We start from the raw sequence: 27683 nt of genomic DNA on the forward strand, positions 1-27683 counted from the left end.
GCAAAACATCCTGCTTGCGAAATCTACCGGAAATGGGAGACAGACGAACGCACGGACAGACACCATGGTTCGCATTCTACTTGTACCAGTGGGGCACCCATGGGAAACCCACGGGCACAGAAATGTATGACATTTGGACAGCTTGAGTTCGTGCAAGACTCTGTTGAAGTTCATCAGCCGTCTCATTCTTCTTCTTCTTCGTTGTTGTTTAATGGTGTTTTCAGAGCCGTGAGGCTCTATATATGCCAAGCGTCCAAACATAGCAGCGGTGGATGAATTTGGGTAGTCCTTAATCCCATGTGGATTTCCTGCTCTTTCATAAATCTCAGGACCGCCTTGCAGAGTCGGGGATGGTTCTGATTTGAAAGGCCGAAAATGAGCGGCGGATCAGACATTATCCGTTTCATTCTCCAGCCTCATTCTTTTTCTTTCCGCTTCTTGTGCAAGTCTATTATGACATTCATCGGCTGTTTCATTCTGTTGCCTCATTCTTTTATTCATTTTGGAAATGGCAGTTCCAAACGCAACACGTCACGTCCTCCGGTTTCACGTCTCTCCGATTGATCGATTCCAACCCTGGCAAGGTAGCTCAATGCCGAATGTGCAATCCTTTGAGAGTCTAAGCTATCCTGGCAGGCCATAAAAGAACAAATGCAATGCCATTGATTGTTTGAAATGATACTTTACTTTTACGATGCTATATTGTGACGACTGTCGAAGAATACAGTCACTGCGAAAAAGTGTTGTCGGCGGTGGATGTGGGCACCCTTGTGTCCACTGAAAACTGAAATTACTCTTTTCGTTCGTGTGCAGCATACAAAAGGACATTTTTAAAATTAAAGATTTAAGAGAAGCGAACAAAATGGCGGCGAGTCGATTTTGAAGCCCCTCCTTGAATGTCGGAAGCCCCGCCCCAAACGGACGGACGGACAGACAGACTGGCGCAAATTATCTATAAGATAATAGATTGGTCTGGCGAGGGTGGTCTCGTGACCACGTACTTTCCCTTCTTGATTGTATTTCGAGCGAGCAGAGGGTCCAGCACGGCATCGATCGTCTCCTCGATGTTCTCGATGAGCAGGGTGGCCCCATCGGACACCGCTCTCTCCACACTCTCCAGGTATCTTGTGACAGGCAGAGAAAGGCAAATCGAAGGAATGACTGCACAACAATCTGATCCGCTTCATCGAACAAAAACATTTTGTGAGGGAGCTCAGACGACGGTCACATCTGAACTGAGATGCACTTTAATTTACCCATGCTGGCCGAGGCGAATGATTCTCAGCTGGCTGCCAAACTTGTTCTTTATCCACTTGAGGCCTTGCAGCTGGGGGTCCACGAGAAGTGGCCAGCGCTGAGTGCTGCACAGCACCGAGGCGTTCTCAATGGACATACGGTCGCTTGGCAAGCCCTGGTTACTCCAGGAAGCGATTTCTGCATCATCAGTCAGCAAAGTCAGTGGGTCGAGGCCTGGGAGCATTGGAATAGGTACCTGCGAATTGGGAAGTGAGGGATGCGGTGCGGAAGGGGGCTTCATAGGTTATCACTGGAAGCTTACACATTGACCTTGGTTGGCAAGAGGTAGGGTCGGACAAGAAAAACAATTGAACTTGATGAGGTCACAACAATAAATACGAATTTCAGATTTCAGATTCACAGTTAAAAAGCCGCACACATGTCAACTCGATGTACTTCAGGTAAAGATGGATAAAATTACATGATCCAGCCATGAACAAAAGACTTCCATTCTGTCACCCACATGAGAGGTAACTAATTTCCCTTTGATTTTGTCCCATTCGCCATCCTTCCTTCCCCCACACCTCCTCGAATTTAACACCTCGTGCACAATGCGGACATACGGCTGGACGAAGACTCGCTGGAAACGTTGCACCTGAGTTTTGTCCTCGGGCTCAGGTGATTATATTTTTATGCCTCTGCTGACGAAGTCATCCGAGGCATTATGTTTTAGGGTTGTCCGTCCATCCGTCCGTACGTCCATGCTGATTGCCCTCGCCAGAGAGGGTATTGCATTTGGGTCCGTTTGTCTATTTGTCCATCAGAGCGTTTGTCTGTTTGTCCAAAATTTTCACCATCAGAGCGACTGCTCATGCAGAATATTTTAATCATAATTATGATGTCATCGTTCACGTCATAGGATTAAATCTTTGGACCTCTCCCTGAGACCCGCACCAAGGGGGAAAAATGGCTTCGGTATGATGTCATAATTGCATACGTCGAATGCTCTTATCCAATCGGTGAAAATTTTTGAGTGTTCCAGGGATCTTGGGCTAAAAATTTTTTGAGGGTCATCTATGGATAAAATGGTCCACAGATGATTTTTGGTGACGTCATCAATCACGTGGTTCAGCAGCCGTCTTGTTTTTGCATAAAAACTTTCAAAAACCTCCAAAAACGGCTAAACTGATCGAGGCAAAACTTTCCAGGTAGGATCGCCTATCCACGAGGAACAAAAAATTTCTGCACCGATGACGTCATACATGACATGATTTGGCAGCTTTGATTTATTGAAGAATAAGTGTTTAAAAATCTTCCTTCTCCAGAACAGCTTGACAGATTGAGGGGAAACTTCACCCGCATGTTCCCCAAGCCTTGGGAACACCAGGGTGTTCACGAGTAATTAATCGGTCACGTGGTCTGGCAGCCAGAATTATTTAATTTTTTTGAATCTGGGTTCAGGGATTTAAATCAAACGTGTTACTAGTATGTATAATGATGTCATAATGTGGGTGGAGGAATATCTCCTAACGTCACAATGTCGAAGAGCGTCCTTATAGTTTTTAATTAATTCGAGACTGGACATAAGGAAGACATAAAGTGCATGTAAACTGCGAAATTTGATTTTGTGTGTAAAGATAATAATCAGTAAATGAATGATGATTCCTTCCGAGTGAAACCTGCACCGCGCAAACCTCAAGTTTGTTGAGAAAAGGCAGCCATTGTTCATCGACGAGATCTGTGCGATAGTTTCGAGTGAAATAACCCAGGTATGAGCAGAAAGCCGTGACGAGAAGCACATCCCCACAGAGAGTGTTCTCTTGATCCTGAAAACCCTGCACGGCCTCAGCCCAACGCACATTCTCCGATGCAAGGCCACTTACCAGCCTGCGGGGGACAACATGTCAAACAAATCACAAACAAGTGGAAAATTCTGCACAACAGGTCCCTGAACCATTCAGACAAATTTTTTTTGAAAAAAAAAAAAAAACACACACACACACACACACACACACACACACACACACACACACACACACACACACACACACACACACACACACACACACACACACACACACACCTCTCGACAGTATGATAATTGCCACTTCCAAGTCAAAAGGCAAAATTCCAAAGAGCTTGATGGGTTTACCTGTTGGCAAGGTTAATTGTAGCGGTGGTGGCATCGGCGTCCTTCTTACATTTAAGTTTTTCTTCCGTTGCTTGGTCAAACTGTGCCTTCAGCTTGGCGAGATTTGCATCCAGTTCCTGGCAATTAAAGAAGCATTCATTAAAAAATATACATATATATATATATATATATATATATATATATATATATATATATATATATATATATATATATATATATATAAATATATATATATATATATATATATATATATATATGTGTATATATATATATATATATATATATATATATATATATATATATATATATATATATATATATATATATATAATTATTCAGTCACTGCTATAAAATAATCAAAATGCATTCTTGTTCACATCCACGTGACATGTGTGAACGTGAATGGTTCACACAGACCACCGATAGGTGTACGTGCACGTGAGCACGTAGTCGTGCGTGGACACACAGAACGTACCGCGATCTTGGTTTTGAGCGTCGCCATTGCATCCTTTGCAGCTGCCAGGTCAGTGTTTGCTTCCTCGAGTGCTTTTCTCTTCGGTTCCACATTGCAGTAGACATTATAAAACAGAACGATGTTTATGGCCCAGGAGCAAAGGCCTGCTGCAGCCAAGGATTTGGCCTTGATGAAGTCGGGATCAAATTCTTTCTTGTCCAAGTACGGCCTGGTGTACGTCAGTGTAACAAACACGTTTCAGACAACGTCAGTGGAAGTGGAAGAGAAGAACAAGGTGACATTTATTTATTGTACGTACACGTGATGGAGGCGTGTGGAAGAGCTCGCAACAAAATGGAAGGAAACAAAAGGCGGGAAACACCAACAGCATTGTAAAAGTGAGAGAGTGAGACCAAGGGGAATGGGGATACGGACACGTGTGGGAGAACAAGCGTCACACGAGCTGAACGAAACACAGTAAGAAGAGGGACTGGAAAGCGGGGATGGCAGAGGAGTCCTTTCGGAGAGACATGGAGGTTCGTGCGATTTGTCTGGGTTGAGATACATATTCCGGTGTTGTACCAACTCCTGATTCTAGATATCAAGATCTGCGGAGAGGGAAGAAGCTGCTGCTTGCCGACCCGAAGGATGAGAAATGACGCGGCAGAGAGTGGAATCATCGGCAAAGAGATCAGGCAGCATTTTCAAGGGAATCAGAAAGATCATTGATGAAGATGAGCAACAAGACTGGGAGACAAGACACTGGCTTGGGGCACTCCAACCTTGACAGGGAGAGAAGATTGGAGGATCCTGTTGAGGGCGACAAGCTTACGACGGGAGTTGAGGAAGTCAGTGAGCCATGAGAGGAGGAGGCTTTAGATACCATAGGCAGAGAGTTTGGAGATCAAGTCGGGGTGCCTGACTTGATCAAATGCTCGAGAGGGTGGAATCATCAGCAAAGTGATACGCAGGATTTTCAATGGAATGAAAAAAAGATCTCATGTCTGAGATCGAGGGCTTCCTTCCATTGTTGGGAAAGTAGAAGCAGCACGTCCAGGGTAGAATGGCCGGATTTGAAACTTCACTGATAGTCTGAGATCTCAGGGTGTCGGAGGAAAAGGAATGGTTTGATGTCAACTGCGATATATTGTCATGTCAACGGCTCTCTCTCTCTGGCTCTCTCTCTCTGGCTCTCTCTCTGGCTCTCTCTCTCTCTCTGGGTCTCTCTCTCTCTCTCTGGCTCTCTCTCTCTCTGGCTCTCTCTCTGGCTCTCTGTCTCTCTCTGGCTCTCTGTCTCTCTCTGGCTCTCTGTCTCTCTCTCTGGCTCTCTGTCTCTGTCTGGCTCTATGTCTCTCTGGCTCTATGTCTCTCTCTCACTCTCTCTCACTCTCTCTCTCTCTCACTGACTCTCTCTCACTGTCTCTCTCTGTCTCCCCCTCCCCCCTCCTCTCTCTCTCTATTACTCACTCTCTGTCTCTCTTACTCTCTCTCTCTTTCTTTTTGATTCTGTCTCACCCTCCCCCCTTCTCTCTCTCACTCTCTCTCTCTGTCTCTCTCTCACTCTCTCTGTCTCACCCCTCCCCCTCTTCTCTCTCTCACTCTCTCTGTCTCACCCCTCCCCCTCTTCTCTCTATCCACTCTCTCTCTCACTGTCTCTCTGTCTCTGTCTCACCCCTCCCCCTATTCCTTCTCTCTCTCTCTCTCTCTCTCTCTCTCTCTCTCTCTCTCTCTCTCTCTCTCTCTCTCTCTCTCTCTCTCTCTCTCTCTCTCCCACTCTCTCTCTCACTCACTCTCTCCACTCACTCTGTCTCACCCTCCCCCTTCTCACTCTCTCACTCTCTCTCTCTCTCTCTCTCTCTCTCTCTCTCTCTCTCTCTCTCTCTCTCTCTCTCTCTCTCTCTCTCTCTCTCCCTCTGTCTCACCCCTCCCCCTTCTCACTCACTCACTCTCTCCCACTCACTCTCTCTGTCTATGCCTCTTCCTCCGCCTCCCGCTCTTCTTCTTCCTCTTCCTCCGCTCTTCCTCCGCTCTTCCTCTTCCTCTTCCTCCGCCTCCCGCTCTTCTCTTCCTCTTCCTCCGCCTCCCGCTCTTCCTCCACCTCCCGCTCTTCCTCTTCCTCCGCCTCTCGCTCTTCCTCTTCCTCTTCCTCCGCCTCCCGCTCTTCCTCTTCCTCCGCCTCCCGCTCTTCCTCCGCCTCCGCTCTTCCTCTTCCCGCTCTTCCTCCGCCTCCCGCTCTTCCTCTTCCTCCGCCTCCCGCTCTTCCTCTTCCTCTTTCTCTGCCTCCCGCTCTTCCTCCGCCTCCCGCTCTTCCTCTTCCTCCGCCTCCCGCTCTTCCTCTTCCTCCGCCTCCAGCTCTTCCTCTTCCTCTCTGCCTCCCGCTCTTCCTCTGCCTCCCGCTCTTCCTCCGCCTCCCGCTCTTCCTCTTCCTCCGCCTCCCGCTCTTCCTCTTCTCTCCGCCTCCCGCTCTTCCTCCGCCTCCCCTCTTCCTCTTCCTCCGCCTCCCGCTCTTCCTCTTCCTCCGCCTCCCGCTCTTCCTCTTCCTCTTCCTCCGCTCTCCCGCTCTTCCTCCCCTCCCGCTCTTCCTCTTCCTCCGCCTCCCGCTCTTCCTCTTCCTCCGCCTCCCGCTCTTCCTCTTCCTCCGCCTCCCGCTCTTCCTCTTCCTCCGCCTCCCGCTCTTCCTCTTCCTCCGCCTCCCGCTCTTCCTCTTCCTCCGCCTCCCGCTCTTCCTCTTCCTCCGCCTCCCGCTCTTCCTCTTCCTCCGCCTCCCGCTCTTCCTCTTCCTCCGCCTCCCGCTCTTCCTCTTCCTCCGCCTCCCGCTCTTCCTCTTCCTCCGCCTCCCGCTCTTCCTCTTCCTCCGCCTCCCGCTCCTCCTCTTCCTCCTCGCTCCCGCTCTTCCTCTTCCTCTTCCTCCGCCTCCCGCTCTTCCTCTTCCTCCGCCTCCCGCTCTTCTCTTCCTCTTCCTCCGCCTCCCGCTCTTCTTCTTCCTTCTCTTCCTCTTCCTCCGCCTCTTCTTCTTCCTCTTCCTCCGCCTCCCGCTCTTCCTCTTCCTCCGCCTCCCGCTCTTCTTCTTCCTCTTCCTCCGCCTCCCGCTCTTCCTCTTCCTCCGCCTCCCGCTCTTCCTCTTCCTCCGCCTCCCGCTCTTCCTCTTCCTCCGCCTCCCGCTCTTCCTCTTCCTCCGCCTCCCGCTCTTCCTCTTCCTCCGCCTCCCGCTCTTCCTCTTCCTCCGCCTCCCGCTCTTCCTCTTCCTCCTCCTCCCGCTCTTCTTCTTCCTCTTCCTCCGCCTCCCGCTCTTCCTCTTCCTCTTCCTCCGCCTCCCGCTCTTCCTCTTCCTCCTCCTCCCGCTCTTCCTCTTCCTCTTCCTCCGCCTCCCGCTCTTCCTCTTCCTCCGCCTCCCGCTCTTCCTCTTCCTCCTCCTCCCGCTCTTCCTCTTCCTCCGCCTCCCGCTCTTCCTCTTCCTCCTCCTCCCGCTCTTCTTCTTCCTCTTCCTCCGCCTCCCGCTCTTCCTCTTCCTCCGCCTCCCGCTCTTCTTCTTCCTCTTCCTCCGCCTCCCGCTCTTCCTCTTCCTCCGCCTCCCGCTCTTCCTCTTCCTCCGCCTCCCGCTCTTCCTCTTCCTCCCCCTCCCGCTCTTCCTCTTCCTCCGCCTCCCGCTCTTCCTCTTCCTCCGCCTCCCGCTCTTCCTCCGCCTCCCGCTCTTCCTCTTCCTCCGCCTCCCGCGCTTCCTCTTCCTCCGCCTCCCGCTCTTCCTCTCCCGCTCTTCCTCTTCCTCCTCCTCCCGCCTCCCGCTCTTCCTCTTCCTCCGCCTCCCGCTCTTCCTCTTCCTCCTCCTCCCGCTCTTCCTCTTCCTCTTCCTCCGCCTCCCGCTCTTCCTCTTCCTCCTCCTCCCGCTCTTCTTCTTCCTCTTCCTCCGCCTCCCGCTCTTCCTCTTCCTCCTCCTCCCGCTCTTCCTCTTCCTCTTCCTCCGCCTCCCGCTCTTCCTCTTCCTCCTCCTCCCGCTCTTCTTCTTCCTCTTCCTCCGCCTCCCGCTCTTCCTCTTCCTCCTCCTCCCGCTCTTCTTCTTCCTCTTCCTCCGCCTCCCGCTCTTCCTCTTCCTCTTCCTCCGCCTCCCGCTCTTCCTCTTCCTCCGCCTCCCGCTCTTCCTCTTCCTCCTCCTCCCGCTCTTCTTCTTCCTCTTCCTCCGCCTCCCGCTCTTCCTCTTCCTCCTCCTCCCGCTCTTCCTCTTCCTCTTCCTCCGCCTCCCGCTCTTCCTCTTCCTCCTCCTCCCGCTCTTCTTCTTCCTCTTCCTCCGCCTCCCGCTCTTCCTCTTCCTCCGCCTCCCGCTCTTCCTCTTCCTCCTCCTCCCGCTCTTCCTCTTCCTCCGCCTCCCGCTCTTCCTCTTCCTCCGCCTCCCGCTCTTCCTCTTCCTCCGCCTCCCGCTCTTCCTCTTCCTCTTCCTCCGCCTCCCGCTCTTCCTCTTCCTCTTCCTCCGCCTCCCGCTCTTCCTCTTCCTCCGCCTCCCGCTCTTCCTCTTCCTCCTCCTCCCGCTCTTCTTCTTCCTCTTCCTCCGCCTCCCGCTCTTCCTCTTCCTCTTCCTCCGCCTCCCGCTCTTCCTCTTCCTCCTCCTCCCGCTCTTCCTCTTCCTCTTCCTCCGCCTCCCGCTCTTCCTCTTCCTCCGCCTCCCGCTCTTCCTCTTCCTCCGCCTCCCGCTCTTCCTCTTCCTCCTCCTCCCGCTCTTCCTCTTCCTCTTCCTCCGCCTCCCGCTCTTCCTCTTCCTCCTCCTCCCGCTCTTCTTCTTCCTCTTCCTCCGCCTCCCGCTCTTCCTCTTCCTCCGCCTCCCGCTCTTCCTCTTCCTCCGCCTCCCGCTCTTCCTCTTCCTCTTCTTCCGCCTCCCACTCTTCCTCTTCCTCCTCCTCCCGCTCTTCCTCTTCCTCCTCCTCCCGCTCTTCCTCTTCCTCTTCCTCCGCCTCCCGCTCTTCCTCTTCCTCTTCCTCCGCCTCCCGCTCTTCCTCTTCCTCCGCCTCCCGCTCTTCCTCTTCCTCTTCCTCCGCCTCCCGCTCTTCCTCTTCCTCTTCCTCCGCCTCCCGCTCTTCCTCCTCCTCCCGCTCTTCCTCTTCCTCCGCCTCCCGCTCTTCTTCCTCTTCCCCTTCCTCCGCCTCCCGCCCTTCTTCCTCTTCCCCTTCCTCCGCCTCCCGCCCTTCTTCCTCTTCCCCTTCCTCCGCCTCCCGCCCTTCTTCCTCTTCCCCTTCCTCCACCTCCCGCCCTCCCTCCAGTCCCATCATCCCTCCATGTCCCATCGGATGCTGGGACACGGATGGATGACGGGACACGGATGGATGACGGGACACGGTGGGATGACGGGACACGGGGGATGATGGAAAACGGGGGATGATGGGAGGAGGAGCGATGATGGGACAGCGAGGGATGATGGGCATGGAGGGATGATGGGAAATGGAGGGATGATGGGCATGGAGGGATGAAGGTACATGGAGGGATGATGGGACATGGAGGGATGATGGGACAAGGAGGGATGATGGGACATGAATGGTGATGGGACAAGGAGGGATGATGGGAGATGGAGGGATGATGGGCATGGAGGGATGATGGGACAAGGAGGGATGATGGGACATGGATGGATGATGGGACAAGGAGGGATGATGGGAGATGGAGGGATAAAGGGACATGGAGGGATGATGGGACAAGGAGGGATGATGGGACACGGATGGATGATGGGACACGGAGGGATGATGGGACACGGAGGGATGATGGGACATGGATGGATGATAGGACACGGATGGATGCTGGGACAAGGAGGGATAATGGGACACGGAGGGATGATGGGACACGGAGGGATGATCGGCATGGTGGGATGAAGGGACATGGAGGGATGATGGACATGGAGGGATGATGGGACAAGCAGGGATGATGGGACAAGGAGGGATGATTGGGACGAGGAGGGATGATGGGACAAGGAGGGATGATGTGACATGGATGGACTAAGGGACATGGAGGGATGATGGGACAAGGAGGGATGATGGGACATGGATGGATGGATGATGGGACATGGAGGGATGATGGGACACGGAGGGATGATGGGACACGGAGGGATGATGGGACACAGAGGGATGAAGGGGCATGGAGGGATTTTGGGCATGGAGGGATAATGGGACATGGAGGGATAATGGAACATGGAGGGATGATGGGACCAGGAGGGATGATGGGACGAGGAGGGATGATGGGACACAGATGGATGCTGGGACATGGAGGGATGATGGGACAAGGAGGGATGATGGGACAAGGAGGCATGATGGGACACGGAGGGATGATGGGACACGGATGGATGATTGGACATGGAGGGATGATGGGACGAGGAGGGATGATTCGACGAGGAGGGATGATGGGACATGAAGGGATGATGGGACACAGATGGATGCTGGGACACGGAGAGATGATGGGACACGGAGAGATGATGGGACATGGAGGGATTATGGGCATGGAGGGATGAAGGGACATGGAGGGATGAAGGGACATGGAAGGATGATGGGACATGGAGGGATGATGGGACAAGGAGGGATGATGGGACATGGATGGATGCTGGGACAAGGAGGGATAATGGGAAACGGAGGGATGATGGGACACGGAGGGATGAAGGGGCATGGAGGGATGATGGGACATGGAGGGATGATGGGACATGGAGGGATGATGGGACACGGAGGGATGATCGGCATGGTGGGATGAAGGCACATGGAGGGATGATGGCACATGGAGGGATGATGGGACAAGCAGGGATGATGGGACAAGGAGGGATGATGGGACAAAGAGGGATGATGGGACATGGATGGATGCTAGGACAAGGAGGGATAATGGGACACGGAGGGATGATGGGACACGGAGGGATGATCGGCATGGAGGGATGAAGGGGCATGGAGGGATGATGAGACAAGGAGTGATGATGGGACATGGAGGGATGATGGGACAAGGAGGGATGATGGGACAAGGAGGGATGATGGGAGATGGAGGGATGATGGGCATGGAGGGATGAAGGGACGTGGAGGGATGATGAGACAAGGAGTGATGATGGGACATGGAGGGATGATGGGACAAGGAGGGATGATGGGACATGGAGGGATGACGGGACAGGGATGGATGATTGGACACGGAGGGATGATGGGACACGGAGGGATGATGGGACACAGATGGATGCTGGGTCACGGAGCGATGATGGGACATTGAGGGATTTTGGGCATGGAGGGATAATGGGACATGGAGGGATAATGGAACATGGAGGGATGATGGGACCAGGAGGGATGATGGGACGAGGAGGGATGATGGGACACAGATGGATGCTGGGACATGGAGGGATGATGGGACAAGGAGGGATGACGGGACACGGAGGGATGATGGGACACGGATGGATGATTGGACATGGAGGGATGATGGGACGAGGAGGGATGATGGGACATGAAGGGATGATGGGACACAGATGGATGCTGGGACACGGAGGGATGATGGGACATGGAGGGATTATGGGCATGGAGGGATGAAGGGACATGGAAGGATGATGGGACATGGAGGGATGATGGGACAAGGAGGGATGATGGGACATTGATGGATGCTGGGACAAGGAGGGATAATGGGAAACGGAGGGATGATGGGACACGGAGGGATGAGCGGCATGGAGGGATGAAGGGACATGGAGGGATGATGGGACATGGAGGGATGTTGGGACAAGGAGGGATAATGGGACATGAATGGTGATGGGACAAGGTGGGATGATGGGAGATGGAGGGATGAAGGGACATGGAGGGATGATGATACAAGGAGGGATGATGGGACATGGATAGATGATGGGACAAGGAGGGATGATGGGAGATGGAGGGATGAAGGGACATGGAGGGATGATGGGACAAGGAGGGATGATGGGACATGGATGGATGATTGGACATGGAGGGATGATGGGACATGGAGGGATGATCGGACACGGAGGGATGATCGGCATGGAGGGATGATGGGACATGGAGGGATGATGGGACAACCAGGGATGATGGGACATGGATGGATGATGGGACAAGGAGGGATGATGGGACATGGATGGATGCTGGGACAAGTAGGGATGATGGGACACGGAGGGATGATGGGACACGGAGGGATGATCGGCATGGAGGGATGAAGGGACACGGAGGGATGATGGGACACGGAGGGATGATGGGACGAGGAGGGATGATTCGACATGGAGGGATGATGGGACATGGAGGGATGATGGGACAAGGAGGGATGATGGGACATGGATGGATGCTGGGACAAGGAGGGATAATGGGACACGGAGGGATGATGGGACACGGAGGGATGATCGGCATGGAGGGATGAAGGGGCATGGAGGGATGAAAGGACATGGAGGGATGATGATACAAGGAGGGATGATGGGACATGGATGGATGATGGGAGATGGAGGGATGATGGGACACGGAGGGATGATGGGACATGGAGGGATGGTGGGACAAGCAGGGATGATGGGACATGGAAGGATGATGGGACAAGGAGGGATGATGGGACAAGGAGGGATGATGGGACATGGATGGATGATGGGACATGGAGGGTTGATGGGACATGGAGGGATGAAGGGACATGGAGGAATGAAGGTACATGGAGGGATGATGGGACAAGGAGGGATGATGGGACACGGAGGGATGATGGGACACGGAGGGATGATGGGACACGGAGGGATGATGGGACACGGATGGATGAAGGGACACGGAGGGAAGATGGGACACGAAGGGATGATGGGACACGGAGGGATGATGGGACACAGATGGATGCTGGGACAAGGAGGGATGATGGGACATGGAGGGATAATGGAACATGGAGGGATCATGGGACCAGGAGGGATGATTGGACATGGAGGGATGATGGGACGAGGAGGGATGATTCGACATGGAGGGATGATGGGACGAGGAGGGATAATGGGACATGGAGGGATGATGGGACACAGATGGATGCTGGGACACGGAGGGATGATGGGACATGGAGGGATGATGGGACACGGAGGGATTATCGGCATGGAGGGATGATGGGACATGGAGGGATGATGGGACATGGAGGGATGATGGGACAAGGAGGGATGATGGGACATGGATGGATGCTGGGACAAGGAGGGATAATGGGACACGGAGGGATGATGGCACACGGAGGGATGATCGGCATGGAGGGATGAAGGGGCATGGAGGGATGAAGGGACATGGAGGGATGATGATACAAGGAGGGATGATGGGACATGGATGGATGATGGGAGATGGAGGGATGATGGGACACAGAGGGATGATGGGACATGGAGGGATGGTGGGACAAGCAGGGATGATGGGACATGGATGGATGATGGGACAAGGAGGGATGATGGGACAAGGAGGGATGATGGGACATGGATGGATGATGGGACATGGAGGGTTGATGGGACATGGAGGGATGAAGGGACATGGAGGGATGATGGGACAAGGAGGGATGATGGGACATGGATGGATGGATGATGGGACACGGAGGGATGATGGGACATGGAGGGATGATGGGACAAGGAGGGATGATGGGACAAGGAGGGATGATGGGACAAGGAGGGATGATGGGACAAGGATGGATGTATGATGGGACACGGAGGGATGATGGGACATGGAGGGATGATGGGACACGGAGGGATGATGGAACATGGAGGGATGATGGGACCAGGAGGGATGATTGGACATGGAGGGATGATGGGACGAGGAGGGATGATTCGACATGGAGGGATGATGGGACACAGATGGATGCTGAGACACGGAGGGATGATGGGACATGGAGGGATTATGGGCATGGAGGGATGAAGGGACATGGAAGGATGATGGGACATGGAGGGATGATGGGACAAGGAGGGATGATGGGACATGAATGGTGATGGGACAAGGAGGGATGATGGGACACGGAGGGATGATCGGCATGGAGGGATGAAGGGACATGGAGGGATGATGGGACATGGAGGGATGATGGGACAAGGAGGGATGATGGGACAAGGAGTGGTGATGGGACAAGGAGGGATGATGGGACAAGGAGGGATGATGGGACATGGAGGGATGATGGGAGATGGAGGGATGAAGGGACATGAAGGGATGAAGGGACATGGTGCGATGATGGGACAAGGAGGGATGATGGGACATGGATGGATGATGGGACATGGAGGGATGATGTGACATGGAGGGATGATGTGACATGGAGGGATGATGGGACACGGAGGGATGATCGGCATTTTGGGATGAAAGCACATGGAGGGATGCTGGGACATGGAGGGATGATGGGCATGGAGGGATGATGGGACATGGATGGATGATGGGACAAGGAGGGATAATGGGACACGGAGGAATGATGGGACACGGAGGGATGATCGGCATGGAGGGATGAAGGGGCATGGAGGGATGAAGGGACATGGAGGGATGATGGGACATGGAGGGATGATGGGACAAGGAGGGATGATGGGACATGAATGGTGATGGGACAAGGAGGGATTATGGGACAAGGAGGAATAATGGGAGATGGAGGGATGATGGGCATGGAGGGATGAAGGGACATGGTGGGATGATGATACAAGGAGGGATGATGGGACATGGAGGGATGATGGGCATGGAGGGATGAAGGGACATGGATGGATGATGGGACATGGAGTGATGATTGGACATGGAGGGATGATGGGACAAGGAGGGATTATGGGACATGGAGGGATGATGAGAGATGGAGGGATGAAGGGACATGGTGTGATGATGGGACAAGGAGGGATGATGGGACATGGATGGATGATGGGATATGGAGGGATGATGGGACATGGAGGGATGATGGGACACGGAGGGATGATCGGCATGGTGGGATGAAGGCACATGGAGGGATGATGGGACATGGAGGGATGATGGGACAAGCAGGGATGATGGGACATGGATGGATGATGGGACAAGGAGGGATGATGGGACAAGGAGGGATGATGGGACATGGATGGATGATTGGACAAGGAGGGATGATGGGACATGGAGGGATGAAGGGACATGGAGGGATGAAGGGACATGGAGGGATGATGGGACAAGGAGGGATGATGGGACAAGGAGGGATGATGGGACATGGATCGATGGATGATGGGACACGGAGGGATGATGGGACACGGAGGGATGATGGGACATGGAGGGATGATGGGACACGGATGGATGATAGGACATGGAGGAATGATGGGACACGAAGGGATGATGGGACATGGAGAGATGATGGGACACAGATGGATGCTGGGACACGGAGCGATGATGGGACATTGAGGGATTTTGGGCATGGAGGGATAATGGGACATGGAGGGATAATGGAACATGGAGGGATGATGGGACCAGGAGGGATGATTGGACATGGAGGGATGATGGGACGAGGAGGGATGATTCGACATGGAGGGATGATGGGACGACGAGGGATGATGGGACATGGAGGGATGATGGGACATGGAGGGATGATGGGACAAGGAGGGATGATGGGACATGAATGGTGATGGGACAAGGAGGGATGATGGGACAAGGAGTGATGATGGGCATGGAGGGATGAAGGGACATGGAGGGATGAAGGGCATGGAGGGATGAAGGGACATGGAGGAATGATGGGGCATGGAGGGATGAAGGGTCATGGAGGGATGATGGGACATGGATGGATGCTGGGACAAGGAGGGATAATGGGACATGGAGGGATGATGGGACATGGAGGGATGAAGGGACATGGAAGGATGATGGGACATGGGCGGATGATGGGACGAGGAGGGATGATGGGACGACGAGGGATGATGGGACATGGAGGGATGATGGGCTTGGAGGGATGATGGGACATGGATGGATGATGGGCATGGAGGGATGAAGGGACATGGAGGAATGATGGGGCATGGAGGGATGAAGGGTCATGGAGGGATGATGGGACATGGAGGGATGATGGGACAAGGAGGGATGATGGGACATGGATGGATGCTGGGACAAGGAGGGATAATGGGACACGGAGGGATGATGGGACATGGAGGGATGATGGGACATGGACGGATGATGGGACATGGAAGGATGATGGGACATGCAGGGATGATGGGACATGGGCGGATAATGGGAGGAGCGATGATGGGACATGGAGGGATGATGGGCATAGAGGGATGATGGGCATGGAGGGATGATGGGACATGGAGGGATGATGGGACATGGAGGGATGATGGGCATGGAGGGATGAAGGGACATGGAAGGATGATGATACAAGGAGGGATGATGATACAAGGAGGGATGATGATACAAGGAGGGATGATAGGACATGGATGGATGATGGGACGAGTGATGATGGGAATGGAGGGATGAAGGGACATGGAGGGATGAAGGGACATGGAGGGATGAAGGGACATGGAGGGATGATGGGACAAGGAGGGATGATGGGACAAGGAGGGATGATGGGACATGGATCGATGGATGATGGGACACGGAGGGATGATAGGACACGGAGGGATGATGGGACACGGGTGGATGATGGGACATGGAGGGATGATGGGACACGAAGGGATGATGGGACACGGAGGGATGATGGGACACAGATGGATGCTGGGACACGGAGCGATGATGGGACATTGAGGGATTTTGGGCATGGAGGGATAATGGGACATGGAGGGATAATGGAACATGGAGGGATGATGGGACCAGGAGGGATGATTGGACATGGAGGGATGATGGGACAAGGAGGGATGATTCGACATGGAGGGATGATGGGACAAGGAGGGCTGATGGGACATGGAGGAATGATGGGACACAGATGGATGCTGGGACACGGAGGGATGATGGGATATGGAAGGATTATGGGACATGGAGGGATGAAGGGACATGGAGGGATGATGGGACATGGAGGGATGATGGGACAAGGAGGAATGATGGGCATGGAGGGATGAAGGGACATGGAGGGATGAAGGGACATGGAAGGATGATGGGACATGGAGGGATGATGGGACAAGGGCGGATGATGGGACGCGGAGGGATGATGGGACGAGGAGGGATGATGGGACAAGGAGGGATGATGGGACACGGAGGGATGATGGGACATGGATGGATGATGGGACACGGAGGGATGATGGGACATGGAGGATGATGGGACCAGGAGAGATGATGGGACCAGGAGGGATGATGGGACGAGGAGGGATGATGGAACATGGAGGGATGATGAGACATGGAGGGATGATGGGACCAGGAGGGATGATGGGACATGGAGGGATGATGGGACGAGGAGGGATGATGGGACATGGAGGGATGATGGGAGGAGGAGGGATGATGGGACATGGAGGGATGATGGGCATGTAGGGATGATGGGACACGGAGGGATGATGGGACACAGAGGGATGATGGGACAAGGAGGGATGATGGGGCATGGAGGGATGATGGGACACGGATGGATGATGAGACACGGAGGGATGATGGGACATGGACGGATGATGGGACATGGAGGAATAATGGACATGGAGGGATGATGGGCAGGGAGGGATGATGGGATATGGAGGGATGATGGGACGAGGAGCGATGATGGGACATGGAGGGATGATGAGACATGGAGGGATGATGGGACCAGGAGGGATGATGGGACATGGAGGGATGATGGGACGAGGAGGGATGATGGGACATGGAGGGATGATGGGACGAGGAGGGATGATGGGACATGGAGGGATGATGGGCATGTAGGGATGATGGGACACGGAGGGATGATGGGACACGGAGGGATGATGGGACACGGAGGGATGATGGGGCATGGAGGGATGATGGGACACAGATGGATGATGAGACACGGAGGGATGATGGGACATGGACGGATGATGGGACATGGAGGAATAATGGACATGGAGGGATGATGGGCAGGGAGGGATGATGGGACATGGAGGGATGATGGGACATGGATGGATGATAGGACAAGGATGGATGATGGGCACGGAGGGATGATGGGACACCGAGGGATGATGGGACATGGAGGGATGATGGGACGAGGAGGGATGATGGGACATGGACGGATGATGGGAATGCAGGAATGATGGGACATGGAGGGATGATGAGACATGGAAGGATGATGGGACACGGAGGGATGATGGGACATGGACAGATGATCATGAGCATGGAGGGATGATGGGACATGGAGGGATGATGGGACATGGTGGGATGTGGAGGGATAATGGGACATGGAGGGATGATGGGACATGGAGGGATGATGGGAGACGGAGGGATGATGGGACATGGAGGGATGATGGGACCTGGAGGGATGATGGGACGAGGAGGGATGATGGGACACGGAGGGATGATGGGACACAGAGGGATGATGGGACACGGACGGATGATGGGACACAGAGGGATGATGGAATATGGAGGGATGATGGGACACGGATGGATGATGGGACACGGAAGGATGATGGGACATGGACGGATGATGGGACCTGGAGGAATGATGGGACATTGAGGGATGATGGGACACGGAGGGGTGGTGGGACAAGGGGGGATGATGGAATATGGAGGGATGATGGGACACGGATGGATGATGGGACACGGAGGGATGATGGGACATGGACGGATGATGGGACATGGAGGAATGATGGGACATTGAGGGATTATGGGACATGGAGGGATGATGGGACATGGAGGGATGATGAGACATGGAAGTATGATGGGACACGGAGGGATGATGGGACATGGACGGATGATGGGACATGGAGGAATGATGGGACATTGAGGGATTATGGGACATGGAGGGATGATGGGACATGGAGGGGTGATGAGACATGGAGGGATGATGGCACAAGGGCGGATGATGGGACATGGGCGGATGATGGGACGAGGAGGGATGATGGGCATGGAGGGATGATGGGACATCGATGGATGATGGGCATGGAAGGATGAAGGGACAAGGAGGGATGATGGGACATGGAGGGATGATGGGACATGGAGGGATGAAGGGACATGGAGGGTTGAAGGGACATGGAGGGATGATGGGACAAGGAGGGATGATGGGACATTGAGGGATGATGGGACAAGGAGGGATGATGGGACATGGATGGATGATGGGACACGGAGGGATGATGGGACAAGGAGGGATGATGGGACATGGAAGGATGAATGGACATGGAGGGATGATGGGACATGGGCAGATGATGGGACATGGAGGGATGATGGGACATGGAGGGATGATGGGACACGGAGGGATGATCGGCATGGTGGGATGAAGGGACATGGAGGGATGAAAGGACATGGAGGGATGATAGGACACGGAGGGATGATCGGCATGGAGGGATGAAGGGACATGGAGGGATGATGACACAAGGAGGGATGATGGGACATGGATGGATGCTGGGACAAGGAGGGATAATGGGACACGGAGGGATGATGGGACATGGATGGATGATGGGAGGAGGAACGATGATGGGACATGGAGGGATGATGGGCATAGAGGGATGATGGGCATGGAGGGATGATGGGACATGGAGGGATGATGGGCATGGAGGGATGAAGGGACATGGTGGGATCATGGGACAAAGAGGGATGATGGGACACGGAGGGATGATTTGACATGGAGGGATGATGGGCATGAAGGGACATGGAGGGATGATGGGACCAGGAGGGATGATGCGACGATGAGGGATGATGGGACATCGAGGGAAGATGGGACATGGATGGATGATGGGACCAGGAGGGATGATGGGACATGGAGGGATGATGGGACGAGGAGGGATGATGGCACATGGAAGGATGATGGGACATGGAGGGATGATGGGACGAGGAGGGATGATGGCACATGGAGGGATGATGGGCATGGAGGGATGATGGGACATGGAGGGATGATGGGACACGGAGGGATGATGGGACACGGAGGGATGATGGGGCATGGAGGGATGATGGGACACGGATGGATGATGAGACACGGTGGGATGATGGGACATGGACGGATGATGGGACATGGAGGAATAATGGTCATGGAGGGATAATGGGCAGGGAGGGATGATGGGACATGGAGGGATGATGGGACATGGAGGGATGATGGGACATGGATGGATGATGGGCATGGAGGGATGATGGGACATGGACGGATGATGGGCACGGAGGGATGATGGGACACCGAGGGATGATGGGACATGGAGTGATGATGGGACGAGGAGGGATGATGGGACATGGAGGGATGATGGGACACGGAGGGATGATGGGACACGGAGGGATGATGGGACACGGACGGATGATGGGACACGGACGGATGATGGGACACGGATGGATTATGAGACACGGTTCGGATGATGGGACACGGATGGATGATGGGACACGGAAGGATGATGGGACACGGAGGGATGATGGGACATGGACGGATGATGGGACATGGAGGAATGATGGGACATTGAGGGATTATGGGACATGGAGGGATGATGGGACATGGAGGGATGATGAGACATGGAGGGATGATGGGACATGGGCGGATGATGGGACGAGGAGGGATGATAGGACATGGAAGTATGATGGGCATGGAGGGATGATGGGACATGGATGGATGATGGGCATGGAGGGATGAAGGGAGAAGGAGGGATGATGGGACATGGAGGGATGATGGGACATGGAGGGATGAAGGGACATGGAAGGTTGAAGGGATATGGAGGGATGATGGGACATTGAGGGATGATGGGACAAGGAGGGATGATGGGACATGGATGGATGATGAGACAAGGAGGGATGATGGGACATGGATGGATGATAGGACAAGGAGGGATGATGGGACACGGAGGGCTGATGGGACATGGATGGATGATGGGACAAGGAGGGATGATGGGACATGGAGGGATGATGGGCATGGAGGGATGAAGGGACATGGAGGGATGATGGGACATGGAAGGATGATGGGACAAGGAGGGATGATGGGACAAGGAGGGAAGATGGGAGACGGATGGATGATGGGACACGGATGGATGATGGGACAGGGAGGGATGATGGGACATGGAGGGATCATGGGACATCGATGGATAATGGGACATGGATGGATGATGGGACACGGAGGGATGATGGGACATGGAGGGATGATGGGACATGGAAGGATGAAGGGACATGGAAGGACATGCAAGGATGCATGTCCCATCATCCCTCCGTTTCCCATCATCCCTCGTTCCATCACCCATCCATGTCCCATCATCCCTCGCGTCCCATCATCACTCCTTGTCCCATCATTCATCCATGTCCCATCATCCCTCCATTTCCCATCATCCCTCCATGTCCCTTCATCCCTCCATGTCCCTTCATCCCTCCATGCCCATCATCCCTCCATGTCAAATCATCCCTCCATTTCCCATCATCCCTCCTGCCCATCATCCCTCCATGTCCCATCATCCCACCTCCTCCCATCATCTGCCCATGTCCCATCATCCCTCCATGTCCCATCATCCTTCCATGTCCCATCATCCGTCCATGTCCCATCATCCCTATATGTACCATCATCCGCCCATGTCCCATCATCCCTCCATGTTCCATCATCCTTCCATGTCCCATCATCCATACATGTCCCATCATCCATCCGTGTTCCATCATCCCTCCGTGTCCCAGCATCCCTCCGTGTCCCATCATCCCTCCGTGTCCCATCATCCCTCCTCGTCCCATCATCCGCCCATGTCCCATCATCCCTCCATGTCCCATCATCCACCCATGCCCCAACATCCCTCCATCTCCCATCATCCATCCTTGTCCCATCATCTGCCCATGTCCCATCATCCCTCCATGTCCCATCATCCCTCCATGTCCCATCATCCATTCTTGTCCCATCAATCCTCCGGGTCCCATCATCCCTCCGTGTCCCATCATCCCTCCGTGTCCCATCATCCCTCCGTGTCCCATCATCCCTCCATCTCCCACAATCCCTCCATGTCCCATCATCCCTCCGTGTCCCAGCATCCATCCATGTCCCATCATCCCTCCTTGTCCCATCATCCCTCCATGTCCCATCATCACTCCTTGTCCCATCATCCATCGATGTTCCATCATCCCTCCTTGTATCATCATCCCTCCATGTCCCATCATCCCTCTGTGTCCCATCATCCCTCCTTGTCCCATCATGCATCCATGTCCCATCATCCCTCCTTGTCCCATCATCCCTCCATGTCCCTTCATCCCTCCATGTCCCTTCATCCCTCCATGTCCCTTCATCCCTCCATGCCGATCATCCCTCCGTGTCCTATCATCCCTCCATGTCCTTTCATCCCTCCATGTCCCTTCATCCCACCATGCCGATCATCCCTCCGTGTCCCATCATCCCTCCATGTCCCATCATCCCTCCATGTCCCATCATCTGCCCATGTCCCATCATCCCTCCATGTCCATTCATCCTTCCATGTCCCATCATCCCTCCATGTCCCATCATCCCTCCGTGTCCCATCATCCATTCTTGTCCCATCAATCCTCCGTGTCCCATCATCCCTCCGTGTCCCATCATCCCTCCGTGTCCCATCATCCCTCCGTGTCCCATCATCCCTCCATCTCCCACAATCCCTCCATGTCCCATCATCCCTCCGTGTCCCAGCATCCATCCATGTCCCATCATCCCTCCTTGTCCCATCATCCCTCCATGTCCCATCATCACTCCTTGTCCCATCATCCATCCATGTTCCATCATCCCTCCTTGTATCATCATCCCTCCATGTCCCATCATCCATCTGTGTCCCATCATCCCTCCTTGTCCCATCATGCATCCATGTCCCATCATCCCTCCTTGTCCCATCATCCCTCCATGTCCCTTCATCCCTCCATGTCCCTTCATCCCTCCATGTCCCATCATCCCTCCATGTCCTTTCATCCCTCCATGCCGATCATCCCTCCGTGTCCCATCATCCCTCCATGCCGATCATCCCTCCGTGTCCCATCATCCCTCCGTGTCCCATTATCCCTCCTTGTCCCATCATCCATCCATGTCCCATCATCCCTCCGTGTCTCATCATCCATCCTTGTCCCAGCATCCATCCGTGTCCCATCATCCCTCCATGTCCCATCATCCCTCCTCGTCCCATAAATCCCTCCATGTCCAATCATCCCTCCTCATCCCATCATCCCTCCATTTCCAATGATCCCTCCTCGTCCCATCATCCCTCCATGTTCCATTATCCCTCCTTATCCCATTATCCCTCCATGCCCAAAATCCCTCAATGTCCCATCATTGCTCCATGTCTCAGCATCCATCTGTGTCCCATCATCCCTCCATGCCCATCATCCCTCCATCTCCCATCATCCCTCCGTGTCCCATCATCCCTCCTTGTCCCATGATCCATCCATGTCCCATCATCCCTCCTTGTCCCATCATCCCTGCATGTCCCATCATCCCTCCATGTCCCTTCATCCCTCCATGCCGATCATCCCTCCGTGTCCCATCATCCCTCCGTGTCCCATTATCCCTCCTTGTCCCAGCATCCATCCATGTCCCATCATCCCTCCTTGTCCCATCATCCCTCCTTGTCCCATCATCCATCCATTTCCCATCATCCCTGCTTGTCCATTCATCCCTCCATGTCCCATCATCCCTCCATGTCCCTTCATCCCACCATGCCGATCATCCCTCCTTGTCACATCATCCATCCATGTCCCATCATCCCTCCTTGTATCATCATCCCTCCATGTCCCTTCATCCCTACATGCCCATCATCCCTCCATCTCCCATCATACCTCCGTGTCTCATCATCCATCCATGTCCCTTCATCCCTCCATGCCCATCATCCCTCCTTGTCCCAGCATCCATCCATGTCCCATCATCCCTCCTTGTCCCATCATCCCTCCTTGTCCCATCATTCATCCATGTCCCATCATCCCTCCTTGTATCATCATCCCTCCATCCCTCCATGCCCATCATCCCTCCATCTCCCATCATCCCTCCGTGTCTCATCATCCATCCATGTCCCTTCATCCCTCCATGCCCATCATCCCTCCTTGTCCCAGCATCCATCCATGTCCCATCATCCCTCCTTGTCCCATCATCCCTCCATGCCGATCATCCCTCCATGCCCATCATCCCTCCTTGTCCCAGCATCCATCCATGTCCCATCATCCCTCCTTGTCCCATCATCCCTCCATGTCCCATCATCCCTCCATGTCCCTTCATCCCTCCATGCCGATCATCCCTCCGTGTCCCATCATCCCTCCATGCCGATCATCCCTCCATGTCCCATCATCCCTCCGTGACCCATTATCCCTCCTTGTCCCAGCATCCATCAATGTCCCATCATCCCTCCTTGTCCCATCATCCCTCCATGTCCCATCATCCCTCCATGTTTCTTCATCCCTCCATGCCCATCATCCCTCCATGTCCCATCATCCCTCCGTGTCCCATCATCCCTCCGTGTCCCATCATCACTCCTTGTCCCATCATCCCTCAATGTCCCATCATCCCTCCATGTTTCTTCATCCCTCCATGCCCATCATCCCTCCATGTCCCTTCATCCCTCGATGTCCCTTCATCCCTCCATGCCCATCATCCCTCCATGTCCCATCATCCCTCCATTTCCCATCATCCCTCCATGCCCATCATCCCTCCATGCCCATCATCGCTCCTCCTCCCATCATCCGTCCATGTCCCATCATCCCTCCATGTCCCATTATCCGTCCATGTCCCATCATCCATCCGTGTCCCATCATCCCTCCGTGTCCCATCATCCCTCCGTGTCCCATCATCCCTCCGTGTCCCATCATCCCTCCTCATCCCATCATCCCTCCATTTCCCATCATCCCTCCATTTCCCATCATCGCTCCATGCCCATCATCCCTCCATGTCCCATCATCGCTCCTCCCATCACCCGTCTATGTCCCATCATCCCTCCATGTCCCATCATCCTTGCATGTCCCATCATCCGTCCATCTCCCATCATCCATCCATGTCCCATCATCCATCCGTGTTCCATCATCCCTCCGTGTCCCATCATCCCTCCGTGTCCCATAATCCCTCCGTGTCCCATCATCCCTCCATGTCCCATCATCCCTCCTCATCCCATCATCCGCCCATGTCCCATCATCCCTCCATGTCCCATCATCCCTCCTTGTCCCATCATCCGCCCATGTCCCATCATCCCTCCATGTCCATTCATCCTTCCATGTCCCATCATCCCTCCATGTCCCATCATCCCTCCGTGTCCCATCATCCATCCATGTCCCATCAATCCTCCGTGTCCCATCATCCCTCCATGTTCCATCATCCCTCCATGTCCCTTCATCCCACCATGCCGATCATCCCTCCGTGTCCCATCATCCCTCCATGTCCCATCATCCCTACATGTTCCATCATCCGCCCATGTCCCATCATCCCTCCATGTCCGATCATCCCTCCATGTCCCACCCCTCCATGTCCCATCATCCCTCCTTGTCCCATCATCCATCCATGTTCCATCTTCCCTCCTTGTCCCATCATCCCTCCTTGTCCCATCATCCTTGCTTGTCCCGTCATCCCTTCATGTCCCATCATCCCTCCGTGTCCCTTCATCCCACCATGCCGATCATACGCCCATGTCCCATCATCCCTCCATGTCCCATCATCCTTCCATGTCCCATCATCCGTCCATGTCCCATCATCCCTCCGTGTCCCATCATCCCTCCGTGTCCCATCATCTGCCCATGTCCCATCATCCCTCCGTGTCTCATCATCCATCCATGTCCCTTCATCCCTCCATGCCCATCATCCCTCCTTGTCCCAGCATCCATCCATGTCCCATCATCCCTCCTTGTCCCATCATCCCTCCTTGTCCCATCATCCCTTCATGTCCCATCATCCCTCCGTGTCCCTTCATCCCACCATGCCGATCATACGCCCATGTCCCATCATCCCTCCATGTCCCATCATCCTTCCATGTCCCATCATCCGTCCATGTCCCATCATCCCTCCATGTCCCATCATCCCTCCGTGTCCCATCATCCATTCTTGTCCCTTCTTCCCTCCATGCCCATCATCCATCCATGTTCCATCATCCCTCCGTGTCCCATCATCCCTCCGTGTCCCATCATCCCTCCATCTCCCATCATCCCTCCGTGTCCCATCATTCCTCCTTTTCCCATCATCCATCCATGTCCCATCATCCCTCCTTGTCCCATCATCCCTCCATGTCCCATCACCACTCCTTGTCCCATCATCCATCCATGTTCCATCATCCCTCCTTGTATCATCATCCCTCCATGTCCCATCATCGCTCCGTGTCCCAGCATCCATCTGTGTCCCATCATCCCTCCTTGTCCCATCATCCCTCCGTGTCCCTTCATCCCTCCGTGTCCCATCATCCCTCCGTGTCCCATCATCCCTCCGTGTCCCATCATCCGTCCGTGTCCCATCATCCCTCCGTGTCCCATCATCCCTCCTTGTTCCATCATCCCTCCTTGTCCCATCATCCATCCATGCCCATCATCCCTCCATGTCCCATCATCCCTCTGTGTCCCATCATCCCTCCGTGTCCCATCATCACTCCTTGTCCCATCATCCATCCATGTCCCATCAACCCTCCTTGTATCATCATCCCTCCATGTCCCTTCATCCCTCCATGCCCATCATCCCTCCATGTCCCATCATCCCTCCATGCCCATCATCCCTCCATGCCCATCATCCCTCCTTGTATCATCATCCCTCCATGTCCCTTCATCCCTCCATGTCCCTTCATCCCTCCATGCCCATCATCCCTCCATACCCATTATCCCTCCATGTCCTATCATCGCTCCTCCTCCCATCATCCGCCCATGTCCCATCATCCCTCCATGTCCCATCATCCTTCCATGTCCCATCATCCGTCCATTTCCCATCATCCGTCCATGTCACATCATCCCTCCATGTACCATCATCCGCCCATGTGCCATCATCCCTCCATGTCCCATCATCCTTCCATGTCCCATCATCCGTCCATTTCCCATCATCCATCCATGTCCCATCATCCATCCGTGTTCCATCATCCCTCCGTGTCCCAGCATCCCTCCGTGTCCCATCATCCCTCCGTGTCCCAGCATCCCTCCGTGTCCCATCATCCCTCCGTGTCCCATCATCCGCCCATGTCCCATCATCCTTCCATGTCCCATCATCCCTCCTCTTCCCATCATCCTCCCATGTCCCATCATCCCTCCATGTCCCTTCATCGCTCCATGTCCCATCATCCCTCCGTGTCCCATCATCCATCCATGTCCCATCAATCCTCCGTGTCCCATCATCCCTCCGTGTCCCATCATCCCTCCGTGTCCCATCATCCCTCCGTGTCCCATCATCCCTCCGTGTCCCATCATCCCTCCGTGTCCCTTCATCCCTCCGTGTCCCTTCATCCCTCCATGCCCATCATCCCTCCATTTCCCATCATCCCTCCATGCCCATCATCCCTCCATGCCCATCATCCCTCCATGCCCACCATCCATCCATGTCCCATCATCCTGACTTGTCCCATCATCCGCCCATGTCCCATCATCCCTCCATGTCCCATCATCCCTCCGTGTCCCATCATCCATCGTTGTCCCATCAATCCTCCATGTCCCATCATCCCTCCATGTCCCATCAATCCTCCGTGTCCCATCATCCCTCCGTGTCCCATCATCCCTCCGTGTCCCATCATCCCTCCGTGTCCCTTCATCCCTCCATGTCCCTTCATCCCTCCATGCCCATCATCCCTCCATTTCCCATCATCCCTCCATGCCCATCATCCCTCCATGCCCATCATCCATCCATGTCCCATCATCCCGACTTGTCCCATCATCCGCCCATGTCCCATCATCCCACCATGTCCCATCATCCCTCCGTGTCCCATCATCCATCGTTGTCCCATCAATCCTCCATGTCCCATCATCCCTCCATGTCCCATCATCCCTCCTTGTCCCATGATCCATC

At 54.3% G+C, this 27683-nt stretch overlaps 1 protein-coding gene across 1 annotated transcript in view; it reads right to left on the reverse strand.

Annotated features, from left to right (window-relative positions):
• Positions 1-27683, reverse strand: part of LOC147007410 (dynein axonemal heavy chain 17-like) — a 35765-nt gene that overhangs the window by 1650 nt on the left and 6432 nt on the right. Inside the window, exons 2-6 of the mRNA XM_085867173.1 lie at positions 3864-4071; positions 3389-3504; positions 2931-3123; positions 1257-1492; positions 1002-1124 (exon numbers count right to left, since the gene is read on the reverse strand). Coding sequence (XP_085723299.1) covers positions 1002-1124; positions 1257-1492; positions 2931-3123; positions 3389-3504; positions 3864-3890 — 695 coding nt within the window. The 5' untranslated portion in view covers positions 3891-4071. The remainder of the gene's footprint in view (positions 1-1001; positions 1125-1256; positions 1493-2930; positions 3124-3388; positions 3505-3863; positions 4072-27683) is intronic.

Source organism: Eptatretus burgeri, unplaced genomic scaffold (genome assembly GCF_056783735.1).
Source record: "Eptatretus burgeri isolate ZD-2024b unplaced genomic scaffold, Ebu_testis_v1 Ebu_testis_scaffold_194, whole genome shotgun sequence".
Lineage (NCBI taxonomy): Eukaryota > Metazoa > Chordata > Myxini > Myxiniformes > Myxinidae > Eptatretus > Eptatretus burgeri.